General features: G+C 34.8%; 2 protein-coding genes across 3 annotated transcripts; both read left to right on the top strand.

Annotated features, from left to right (window-relative positions):
* On the top strand, positions 1 to 5,673 carry LOC109362779 (dihydrolipoyl dehydrogenase 1, chloroplastic-like). Of its 2 annotated transcripts, XM_019608801.1 has the most exons (16): positions 1 to 475; positions 1,227 to 1,373; positions 1,456 to 1,590; positions 1,737 to 1,845; positions 2,529 to 2,653; positions 2,896 to 3,021; positions 3,104 to 3,184; positions 3,493 to 3,555; positions 3,635 to 3,709; positions 3,793 to 3,871; positions 3,967 to 4,067; positions 4,270 to 4,383; positions 4,604 to 4,717; positions 4,889 to 4,960; positions 5,237 to 5,260; positions 5,328 to 5,673. In XM_019608801.1, exons 1-16 carry the CDS (start codon positions 158 to 160, stop codon positions 5,541 to 5,543), a joined length of 1,899 nt encoding a protein of 632 aa, XP_019464346.1. In that variant the 5' UTR covers positions 1 to 157; the 3' UTR covers positions 5,544 to 5,673. The 2 variants fall into 2 exon arrangements, with proteins under 2 accessions (XP_019464346.1, XP_019464345.1); XM_019608800.1 differs by having other exon boundaries at positions 3 to 475; positions 5,237 to 5,673.
* LOC109362644 (GTP-binding protein SAR1A) lies at positions 9,012 to 11,493 on the top strand. Its single transcript, XM_019608596.1, has 3 exons — positions 9,012 to 9,337; positions 9,430 to 9,561; positions 10,980 to 11,493. The coding sequence occupies exons 1-3, from the start codon at positions 9,209 to 9,211 to the stop codon at positions 11,298 to 11,300; spliced, it is 582 nt and encodes a 193-aa protein (XP_019464141.1). The 5' UTR covers positions 9,012 to 9,208; the 3' UTR covers positions 11,301 to 11,493.

Here is a 12,205-nt window from a genome sequence, read left to right as displayed (position 1 = left end):
AAACAAAATTAGTTTATCTGCCGCACTTTGATATCTCCGCCCTCTTCTGTTTCCATTCTTCATCCTCCTGACTCCCACGCACTTCTTTCTCTCCTTTCTTCATTTCAGATCTCTCTCTCTCTTCATTTCGTCATTTCTCTCTCTTCATTCGTAAAAAATGCATTCCACTCTCTCGCTCTCTTTCTCCGCCGCCACAATCTCCAAACCACACCACTATACCTCTCACTCTCTTCCCTTCACCACCGCAAAGCCACTTAATCTCCGATTTTGTGGATTGAAGAGTGAAGTGTTAGGTTTCACTGCTACTTCTCTTAATCGCCGTCATGCTCAGCTTCCTTGCCGTACAAACTCCAATACAGTAGTATCGGCTGCGCTCTCTAGCAATGGCACGCCTCCTAAATCATTCGATTATGATTTGTTGATTATTGGAGCCGGTGTTGGTGGCCACGGTGCTGCGCTTCATGCTGTTGAGAAGGTTCGATCTATATAACACTCGTGTCTCTCAATTTGTTCTCGTTAACTGTTAAGTAAGTTTATTATTATTGTGTATATAACGTTAATTTCTGTTTAGTGTGTACTTCTGAATAGAGCAACCATAGGCCATGTTCAATTTTTGGTGTACTTTATGAGTTATGAACAGACCATGAATGCAATTAAACATATAACATTTTGCTTCACTGAAGGGGTGAAAATGTGGGACTGGATCACCTGTCCCGAATGGTGTCCCATTTCATGCCCAAGCAAATCAAAATATGATTTTTGTTATTTTTTTATTTTAATTTTTTCTTTTATTCATGTGGCAAAATGTGATAGGAATGAGACATGGAATGGGACAGGATTGGGGACATGTGATCCTTGTCCGAAAATGTGAAATGAAACCGAACATTACCTTAATAATTAAATTAACCTTAACAGCTGCACTGTTTTCTCTCCCGTCAAAAGAATATTGATTATGGGATAAGAGATCAGTTTGTCATAAGAATCGATTATTGTGAATAGAGAAAAAAGTAAGTGTCTAAAGAGTTTTGCCGCCATATATGGGTATTTATAGCTCGATTAATAGTAGTCAGAGTATAAAGTGACTTCAAGATATTGAAAAACTGTAACTAACAAATAAGTTCATTGTGTAGTTGGTACTTGATATTTAAATTAGTGTATAAAAACTGCCATCATTGCTGATTATGGGATAAGAGAGAAGTTTGAATAACATAGTGAAGTTATTGCAGGGTTTGAAAACAGCTATTGTGGAGGGAGATGTGGTGGGAGGAACATGTGTCAACAGAGGATGTGTTCCTTCAAAAGCTCTTTTGGCAGTGAGTGGTCGTATGCGGGAACTAAAGAGTGATCATCACTTGAAGTCATTGGGCTTACAGGTAAGAAAATTACCATTCGTTTAGTTTTGAGAACCCATGGCAGCTATTGTAGTGAAATTATAACATTATTTTGTGTTTTTAGGTTTCAGGTGCTGGATATGACAGACAAGGAGTGGCTGACCATGCTAATAATCTTGCTACCAAAATCCGTAGTAACTTAACGAACTCAATGAAAGCACTTGGAGTAGACATACTTACTGGTTTTGGAACTATTGTGGTAAATGGCATATTAATACCATACTCTGGATTATATTTTATCTAAATAAATAGTATTGTGATCACTTAAGCCAAGGCTATATCATGCAATGGCAAAAGAAATTTTTGACAATTTTGTTATCTGCCTTATTTATGAATGTTGTGCAGGGTCCTCAAAAGGTGAAAATTGGCTCTTCAGACAAAATAGTAACTGCAAAAGATATCATCATTGCCACGGGTTCTATTCCTTTTGTTCCTAAGGGCATTGAAGTGGATGGTACATATAAATCCTTTTCCCTTCATGACATTAACATTTGTTGTTCTTCATTCTAGTTTTGATTTGCCGGACTTGGGCTTGTCTTAAACTGTCTCCAGCATGTTGGACTTAGACATAGGCTAGTTTTAAGTGATATTAGGTACAAGTGTTGTAAGCATGCAATGGAAAAAGTGGTCATTTTATTATTAGGGATATTTTTTGGTTAATAGTACGTGCATAAGGAATAGGGTCACTGTTTAGTATTCTGATTTACAGTCTGAATTTTTCAATTCATTACACAATCATAATACAGTTCTACTATATGTACTCATTACTCATCTTTAGTGGAAGGCATAGGGTCATATTTAATTATGCAGCCCACCTGCCTAAGGACACCAAATAGACCAAAACAGTCATCATCACTTCAGCCCCCAATCCCCCGATATCCTATTTTGTTCTGTTTTATGAAGCTTATACATGAGTACATATATTCAACTTATGATTTAGCTTCCATTCAATTCCAAATTTAAAATTTTCTTTCTGGTCCTATATTTCTATCTCCTTCAAGTTTAAATTATGACCCAAGTTTAACGCTCCTGTATGAATTCAACCCTTAATCCTTCTTGGTTGCTATCTATTGATTTCTTGTGTGATTTTCGGTATGATAATTTTTTTATGAAATTATACCAATTATCTGCCTTCAGGGAAAACTGTGATTACCAGTGACCATGCACTCAAGCTGGAGTCTGTTCCTGATTGGATAGCAATTGTAGGAAGTGGTTATATTGGCCTTGAATTCAGTGATGTATATACAGCACTTGGAAGTGAGGTAGCACATCTTTGTGATACATCTTTCTTTCTTCTTTGCCTTTTGTTCCTGAGAAGTATTTACAAATAGTTGACTATTATTTTATGGCATCAGAAATATGTGTGCTGTAAAACCACATATTTGTTTTAATTTTTTTTTATTAGTACAAGAAGCTAATTAATATCTGATCTTTATTTGTAAAATTTAGTATCCATAACTTATCACACACAAAGGATAACGTTAGTAATAATGGTATTCTTCAGGTCACTTTTGTCGAAGCATTAGATCAGCTTATGCCTGGATTTGATCCTGAAATTAGCAAGTTGGCTCAAAGGGTTCTTATAAATCCCAGGAATATTGACTATCACACTGGAGTTTTTGCATCTAAAGTAACTACATCTTCTAATTTTTTTATTTACATTTTGTTGGTTGTGTACTTTGATTATCCAAGTCCTCATGTTTTCCATATAGATCACGCCTGCGAGGGATGGAAAACCTGTCTTGATTGAGCTCATTGATGCAAAGACCAAGGAACCGAAGGACACTTTGGAGGTAACATATCTTTTCCTGAGAGCTTTTAAGTTTATCTCTTTGTTTCAAACTGTTAACATTATTTCTCTCACGTGAAAGAGGGAGAAGGTTATTAATTGTAAAATTAGATTGGTGAACTATGTAGGTTGGGATCAGGCTCATATAGAACTGTTTAGTTTCACTATTTGTCATTACCTATCGTTACATGCTTTGTAGGACACCCATGCTCTCATGGTAGGAGAGCTTGTTAGTTAACTCAGACCAATTTCAAAAACCAACAAGTGATTAATCATGTTAAATTATTAGAAGCTGTATTTGCTTTGCCACAGGTGGATGCTGCACTAATAGCAACTGGAAGGGCCCCTTTCACACAAGGTCTAGGATTGGAGAATGTATGTGTTTATAACAGAAGTGTGTTTAGGATTTATAAATTTTCCCAAAGAAGATGATCGTATATTTTTGTTCACACAGATTGATGTGGTAACACAACGTGGTTTTATTCCCGTGGATGAGCGCATGCGAGTAACTGATGCAAATGGCAAGCTGGTATGTCTCAAATTCTCATTCTTGCTGAAGTTGGTTTATCTTTCCCTGACTTGCTGTTAATAACATAGCATGTGGAATAACAGGTGCCAAATTTATATTGCATCGGTGATGCTAATGGCAAGATGATGCTTGCTCATGCTGCCAGTGCACAAGGAATTTCAGGTAGGTCACAACTCGCAGTCACAACTAATGTAATTTCTGTACTAAATTTGTTTTCTTTTCTTCCATTTCGCTTGACAAAAAATTTGTCTTGCCAGTGGTTGAACAACTTACTGGAAGAGATCATGTGCTCAATCATTTAAGTATTCCAGCTGCTTGTTTCACTCATCCTGAAATCAGCATGGTTGGGTTGACAGAGGTATATCCAACTTTTCTTTTGAGGTGTTATTCTCTACAATAAGTATTATGACAAATGAGTTACGCGTGGTCAGCACATTGATGCAAAGACAAAGTTATCTCCGTTTCCACCTTGTTACACCTTTTTGTTATACTATAAACTATTTGTTCATTGTCCTTCAGTTGTAATTCTTGTGTGTTATAACCGAACATAAAATTTGCAGCCTCAAGCAAGGGAGAAAGGTGAAAAAGAGGGTTTTGAAGTAAGTGTTGCCAAAACAAGTTTTAAAGCTAACACAAAGGCCCTAGCAGAAAATGAAGGAGAGGGAATTGCCAAGGTTATATTTCTGGATCCTTTCCCTTTAATGCTATTCCTTTATAGAAGCTTATTATAGTGTTAAATGCTACCGATGCCTTCTCTACTAAATTATTTTATGTTACCGAATTTATTTGGTTATGAGGCTTTTTCTTCACTCTTATTCTTTTTCCCGGGATTGATTCATTTATCTTCTATCGCCAGCTGAAACATTGCTAACTGTCATTCATGCTTTCATGCAGTTGATATACAGACCTGACAATGGAGAGATACTAGGAGTTCACATTTTTGGTTTGCATGCAGCAGATCTCATCCATGAAGCATCCAATGCAATAGCATTAGGGACACGTATTCAGGTAAAATTTCCTTCCAGTACTGTTATTTATATGCTACCGACACTTAGCTATTAACAATAACATATTCTACATTAAGAAACAGGGTTCTGCGTTTGTTAATTTACTTGTTAGTTCATAGCCTCAAGAGTCTGTCTCTTATCCTTCCTATTTGGTAAATGTCGCCATTTGCAGGACATTAAATTAGCAGTTCACGCACATCCAACTCTGTCTGAGGTTCTTGATGAGCTATTTAAATCAGCCAAGGTGAGCTGTTTTAATCTACTTCTAACATCTTGTTGAGATCAACTATCCTACTATTTTTTTTTACTATCTAAAGGATAAGACAATAAAAAGATAGGCAATGACTTATTCATGGTTCCAAATTTTCTTTAGATTTAAACTTTGAATTGCTGATTTGAAGAGAGTGGAGGATGAATGATATTAAAATTCTATTACTAAGACTTGCATTTAACATACACCCATACCCAGCTTATTTATTACAGTCAGTGCATTAATACCCTTCTTCAATTACTGAGGCAGGTTAAAGAACAAGCCTCTAGCCCAGTAAGTGAATCAGTTGCTGTCTAATCAATCTCCAGTATAAATTTCTGAAGAAATTTGCTTTCACTAGGGACTTCCAAAATATTATACAACTTCAGGCCGAGGATCTCAGCACATTCAGAATCCTGTAAAAGAAGAAAAGCATTTAGATGAGACTATTAATGACCAGATAATGGATCGCCGCCAAATGTTACAGGATTTGATGTCATTTGTTGATGGTATTATTAGTGTCTGCCAAAGATTCCTATCATTATTACTGCATTTTTTAGAGAGTATCCTATTTTAAAGTGGTTTAGTTTTGCACTCAAACATGTCCTCTTTAAGAGTTTCTATTCAAAAGTCTTGAAGAAATATTAACATCATTGTCATACTCATCGGCTGCCTAAACTTGATGCTTGGAATTAGTCTTTGATGTTTTCCTGTTCCCTTGGCCATGCATGCCATTAGCATCAGTTTATCAATATTGATTGGTTTTGCAAGATGAAATTACGAAGCAAGACCGGTCTGAAGACAAAAGAAATAACGTGTATTTATCTGTAAAGTGGCTAACTTTTCTTTTTAGTGGTTGGCCAAAAAACTCCTAGAATTTACATGCTCTCTATAACGCTAAAAATACTCAAAGGCAGTGGTGAAAATTTGCTTCGATTGCCTGGTCGCACAATAAAAGGAGTTACGATGAGAGTTGTGCTTCAAAAGTGTTTAGCCAAATTACTCGGAAACTTACAAGTTGGGTCAAGTTTCCACCATTCATCTTCTCCCAACCTTCCACAAGCCACAATCCTTCTACAAATTACTCTGAAACTTATGGAACATCTGTTGTCCAAATTGTTTTGCCACTACATGTATCGCAAGCCTATGATGGGTTGAAAAAATATTTTAAATTTAAAATATTAATAATTAATTATTTTTTCGACCAACTACAACTATGATATATGTAATGCACAATTTATGGGACATCTGAAACTTACGAGTTGGGTCAAATTTCTGAACATGACTTCGGCTAACTTTAATTTTGGACTTTTAGGGTTAATTTGGGAGGAGTTGGATTTTGAAAGGAAAGAGAAGGCTTACGAATACACTTATAAGATGATTCTGAAGCCTTTCATTTATTCCCCTCGAAAATCCAACTCCCAAACAAACTCTCGGGAGTTCAGAGGCGAATTTGGATAACATAGGGAGTACTGGTTGGTTAGTTGGTACGTGGACAAATTTCTAGTACGCCATTGATTAGTAAGTGTCAGTGAATTAGCACATAAAACATAAGCGATAGACGATTAAATAGTATTTTCATAAACGATACATCATCCCTTGCACTTAAACGGTTCAATAAGTCATACATCATCCTTCACATATGACTTAACGCAATTACTGTATTTCATAATAAATGATGCAAGACAAGCTAAAACCAAGACACTGTTTTTTGACACTAAAACAGTAGCAAAATTATTTTATCATATTCCCTCAATTCCACACAATTGGGTGGTAAGAACAAAAAATTGTACTTCTGAGTATAATATCGTATTCACCGTGTGCCTACATGCAGAGACTTTCTTCATTCAAACTAATTCCATTATATATCACAATACGAACAACCCATTAATCACAACACATCCACAGAAAACCTTAACTTAAAAGCCAGAATGAAATGAATGCCTCAAACTTACATTTCATCAAAATATAACTGATCGTAGTAATATTTAATTGTTAATAGGATAGCTCTAGACAATCTTTGCCACAGCCCCAAAAAATAAAATAAAAACTGACACCCATACTTGAAAATTGAAATCATAGTTTCTATTCATGTAATTAACATTACAAATTTTTGTGGACTTTAGAGAATAAAATGGAAGATAAAATGAAGAGTCATGCAAAGTTCAAACTTGGTTGACAGCTCAACTTTAACAGAACAAAACTATTCTGAACAAATGACTCTTCAAAGATACTGATCTTTCTTGGGCTTTATTATCTACCTATAAGCCATCACCCTCTCTTGTTCTACATGTTATTATAGTTAAAAAATGCAAGTTTGTGTGCCAAATTGAATCTAAATAAAAAAGCAGAGTAGAAATGACAACTATAAAATGGGGATTAAAAGGAAAAAGTAACATAACTTCCTTTCAGAATTGAAAACACAAGCATCCAGTGATAAGATTCCAAGGGCCTTAAACCAGCAACAAAGCTATTTTAAGTGTACTGCATTCTCTCATGGTTAAATCGAACACATGAAAAACAATATACTGTTGAAAATAGATGAAAACAGAAAATTGCCACAAAAAACATAGAGCTGAAATAAGAAATCTAAGACGAATATCCTAATATATCAGCTCCATTTGAGAAAAACACTTTACTCTTCCTCGCTGATTGCTTCACCGTCCTTCTTGTTATGCTTCCTAGCATACCTCTGGTTCCTAAGGAACTTGGGATCCATCTATACCAATTACAAACAAGTACAAATTATTATAACAAAAATTCATAAAAATGATAAATTAAACAATCATCAAGTTGAAATTTTGAAATGGATAAAAAAATATTAAAAAAAATACCCCTTTGGTGGAAGTGTGGCGGTGCCTCTTTGGTTTTTTGATGCCATTCTTGTGGGCCTTGTAGGACTGGTTGTGAGCAGTGTGATTCTTTGACTTGGCCATCTCTGAAATTGATTTAACAAACACAAAATTAGACAAATAGAGAGAAAATAGGTGAGAATTTGTGAGAAAAATTGAATAAAACGAACCTTAGATCGGAGTGAAAGTGAAGGTGATAGAGCTAGGGTTTCGGAGGATGCAAATTTTATATATGAAGCGAAACCCTAGGACATTTGTACCATTTAATGACGGTAGTACCCTTATTGGGCCGTATGTGCTATGGGCTGAAGAATGTAGGCTAGGATGACGTCATGAGGCCCAAAAATCATTTATTAGAGGGGAGGAGATATAGGTATCACAATAATTAATTCTTATTCTCACATTCATACACACCACTTAACAAAACATTTTCTCTAAGATTTTATAGATGATTTGTTTTCTTGTGTATTAATTTTTTTTGGTTATCGTTGTGTTACTAATTTTTATTTTATTGAATGTAAAAGTTAATATCATGATTAACACACCAACATGATCAACTGATTAGATAAAAAAATATATTAAACTATTATTAATTATATATTAATTTATTTTTTCTACTTTTATGTGCCTTTCTTTCTGTACATTAAAAATAAACTAATGTTTAATAAATCTACTCTACTCTTTTTGTTATTGTTAGGACATTTATATTTCACTAATATAAATGAGATATTGATTTAGTAATATAAGACGATAACATATACTAAGTCTAATGTTTAATTTTTGGACTTAGATTAATTCATGATAAAATACGTTGTATAATTCATAAACTACCTAAGTACTAGTGTACACACCATGTGTTATATTATAATGAATATCACACTATGTCTTATGAGATTGTGATTGGTTGAAATTAAGTTAAAATTTAAGTATTAAGTATTTTTCTGACTAATTATACTTTATGATATATGGAGTGACATAAATTATGTGACGAAAGATGTGCTCCCCTAATTATAGCTTACATTTACAATCGAGGAGTAATATGTTTACTCCAAGTTTAAGTTTGTTAAACATACTTTTCTTACTAGTCATCATAGGAAAATTCAATGATTTAAATTAGTAATTAAATCTAAATTATTTTCATAAAAAATTAATAGATAAAACAATGAGTAAATTTAAAAAACTCCTCTTTACGACCACATGCCTTTGGAACTTTGAATTGGGTTAACCATATATGCATGTAGGTGTATATGGGCGAAAAGACAATCTAGGACTTGAGCGGAATCTCTTTCTTTCTCTTTCCAATTTTTCAATCACCACCATCGATCTGAGACTTTCTCCCACCATATTCATTTCGCTTCCTTCATTTCTGGTTTGGATCTGAAATCAAAACATGTTTCTATTCGATTGGTTCTATGGCATTCTCGCTTCTCTAGGTCTTTGGCAAAAAGAAGCTAAGATCCTTTTCCTTGGTCTCGATAATGCCGGAAAGACCACCCTTCTTCACATGCTCAAAGACGAGGTTCATTTCCCTCAACATTTAAATTCATTTCATTTTTATGTATTTGGCTTTGTATAGCAGAAAAAAGTGATTTTTTCAAATGGGGATTGCAGAGATTAGTTCAACACCAGCCAACCCAACACCCAACATCAGAGGAATTGAGCATTGGGAAGATCAAGTTTAAAGCTTTTGATTTGGGTGGTCATCAAGTTGCGCGTAGAGTCTGGAAGGATTATTATGCTAAGGTCCATTACCCTTATGTTTATCAATTTTTTTTATTGTCATCTTTTCAATGATAAATTCCAATAATATGCATTTGATGTTATTTTTAGTTATTGAAAAGTTGGACTCCCTTTATGATAGGGACTATTTAGTTAATATTTACTTTCTGTAATATAGTATAGATTGTATATACTTATCATATTTCTTTTTGTTGGTGCCTTGGTGCAGATTTTCTTTTACTTGGATGTTATCAATGTGTTTTTTTGTTAAAAACAATAAGCTTAATATGATTTTTATTTGGTTTCTGAAAATTGAGATTTCTGTTATGCAGTGTGTGTCTTGGGTGGGGTGTGGGCTACTGCTTCATAGTTGGCCCACTTGGTTGTCATTGTTACCATTTACTTCATCTGCTAAATTATATAAGCAGTGCAAAATTTTCAACTGTTTTTGGTTGGTGCTTTAGTGCAGATTTACTTTTAGGTAGCAGTGATGGAACATTGATCTTGTAATCTTGTTAGATTATTATTCTTTGAAATGTATTTTTTAATACAAGGTCTTTGAGAGAGGTTGATCTTTCTTTGAAATGTATTTTTTAATACAAGGTCTTTGAGAGAGGTTGTTCACTTCCATCTTGGAGTGCTAGCTTTTCATGAGTTTTTAGTTCCTTTTTTCGTGTGATATTTTGTTGATGTTCTGGAAAGTGGAAACCTTTGAGAATTCCTAGCATATTTGTCCTAGATTATGGCTCTGTATAAGTAGTATAACTCTGTCTAATCCATTATTGTTGTTGAGTATATCGGAACACCGAAACTTACATCTGGCTTGATTTTTTTTGTGTGCATCTACTTCACCAAGTTATGCCTTCGTAATCCCAGTTAAAGCCTTTCGTATTTATCTGATCAATGGCAGACAATTGTTAGCTGGAAGTTTCATTGATAGCACTCCTGTTAACCTTGCACAATGTTTTCTTCTAGTGATGTTCTTAACATGTCCACTTTTTTCCTGATGAAATAGAAAGACAAATAGCACACAAAAGTGTGAGAGGAGCAAATAAGAGATGTGCAGTCTTTAAAAGAGCTAGTTATTAGATTTCCGTTGAATTTATACATCCTATTGACATATTAGAAGAAGCGACTCTTAATTGATATTCTCTTACATCTTGAGGGAGAGTGGAGGTGTTCGTTTAAATATGCTTGAAGTGTAAGTTTGGATGCATCTCCTGTCAACAGTCCCAATTCAAGTGTAAATTTCTGGCACTGTGTCTGTGACATGACTCGTATTCCATCGTGCTATAACTTCTTCAGGATGATGGTTTCTTTAGCAATCGTGCTTCACTTTATTCCCCTGGTTTAGTATACTTGCTGTTTGTAAACATATGCCTAATCTGCAATGACTCCTATGCTGGATGTTACTTTATAATTCACATGTATTGGCTTTTTAGGTGGATGCTGTGGTTTACCTGGTTGATTCATATGACAAAGAGAGGTTTGCAGAATCAAAGAAGGAGCTTGATGCCTTGCTTTCAGATGAATCACTGGCGACTGTTCCATTTCTCGTGCTAGGCAACAAGATCGACATTCCATATGCTGCTTCTGAAGAAGAGCTACGATATCATCTAGGCCTGACCAATTTCACCACAGGCAAGGGAAAGATTAATCTTACAGAGTCCAACCTCCGGCCTCTTGAAGTGTTCATGTGCAGTGTTGTCCGCAAGATGGGATATGGTGATGGCTTCAAGTGGGTTTCTCAATATATCAAGTAGAGTCCGGCATCACTTTTTGTTTGTTCCCCTCTTTCCTTTGTTAACTAGCACTGCCTTCAGTTACATCAAAAGCGGTTCTACCTTTGTTTTTGCTTTCAATGATTGGATTTTGATACAAGTGCCATAATATATCGGTATGTCCTACAATTTGTCCCTTTAGAGATTCTTTTTTGTGGGGTGGGGATACTATGTTGAAATACTGGATTCTGTCATAGGGTGCTATGACTGTGGAGAAGCAAAAGGTTACAAATAAATTTGGAAAAGTCTTTTTCCACATCCACCCTGGTTGATTTTTGAGAAATGTGAAAATAATGGCACTTATCTGAATCATCTGATAGCTATGATAGTGAAAAATTGAAATGAAATGATGTCAAAACAATTGCTTCTTCTGCTAAAGTAACTTCATATATGATTTATGAACTGTATCATGCGCAATTTCCCCCGAAGATTCGGTGAATGATCATGCATCGCGAAATTAGTTACCGGAAACCAAAACGATAGGCGTTTATTCGTCTAATGACACAACTTGAATGTTATGCAGACATGTTTTGTTTTTTATACCAAATGTGTCTTCAGGCCAAATATCAATCAATTGTGTTGGGTGATGCCTTGTTCTACAAATTGTGTTGTGTGATGCCCTGTCTGTGGAATGCAGACGTTATATAAATGCTAGTTATTAATGAAATAAATTTTGCAAACATTTTAGTGGTAGGATGCATCATTTTCCTTTTTTTAAGGTCTAAGTGGGCCTTAGGAGATGAAATGGGCATACAGAGAAAGAATAAAATTTGAGACAAAAATTATTATAGGAATGATCCCTATCATTTTCATTATTTGTTTTTAATTTTTCCCAACTAAATTATTAATGTGGGTGGGATGATTCTATTTACTTTCAGATAAGTCTT

The sequence above is a fragment of the Lupinus angustifolius genome, chromosome LG12, assembly GCF_001865875.1.
Source record: "Lupinus angustifolius cultivar Tanjil chromosome LG12, LupAngTanjil_v1.0, whole genome shotgun sequence".
NCBI lineage: Eukaryota > Viridiplantae > Streptophyta > Magnoliopsida > Fabales > Fabaceae > Lupinus > Lupinus angustifolius.
Note: the sequence above shows the minus strand (reverse complement) of the source record. Positions and strands in the feature narration are given on the sequence as shown.

What these genes read in the sequence shown, in the direction of transcription:
- LOC109362644 (XM_019608596.1), top strand. Translation starts at nt 9,209, where the DNA reads ATGTTTCTATTCGATTGGTTCTATGGCATTCTCGCTTCTCTAGGTCTT. An exon ending in TTCACATGCTCAAAGACGAG is followed by an intron (nt 9,338 to 9,429) that starts GTTCATTTCCCT and finishes TGGGGATTGCAG; the next exon opens with AGATTAGTTCAACACCAGCC. An exon ending in GGAAGGATTATTATGCTAAG is followed by an intron (nt 9,562 to 10,979) that starts GTCCATTACCCT and finishes TTGGCTTTTTAG; the next exon opens with GTGGATGCTGTGGTTTACCT.
- LOC109362779 (XM_019608801.1), top strand. Translation starts at nt 158, where the DNA reads ATGCATTCCACTCTCTCGCTCTCTTTCTCCGCCGCCACAATCTCCAAA. An exon ending in TAAGGGCATTGAAGTGGATG is followed by an intron (nt 1,846 to 2,528) that starts GTACATATAAAT and finishes ATCTGCCTTCAG; the next exon opens with GGAAAACTGTGATTACCAGT. An exon ending in AACCGAAGGACACTTTGGAG is followed by an intron (nt 3,185 to 3,492) that starts GTAACATATCTT and finishes GCTTTGCCACAG; the next exon opens with GTGGATGCTGCACTAATAGC.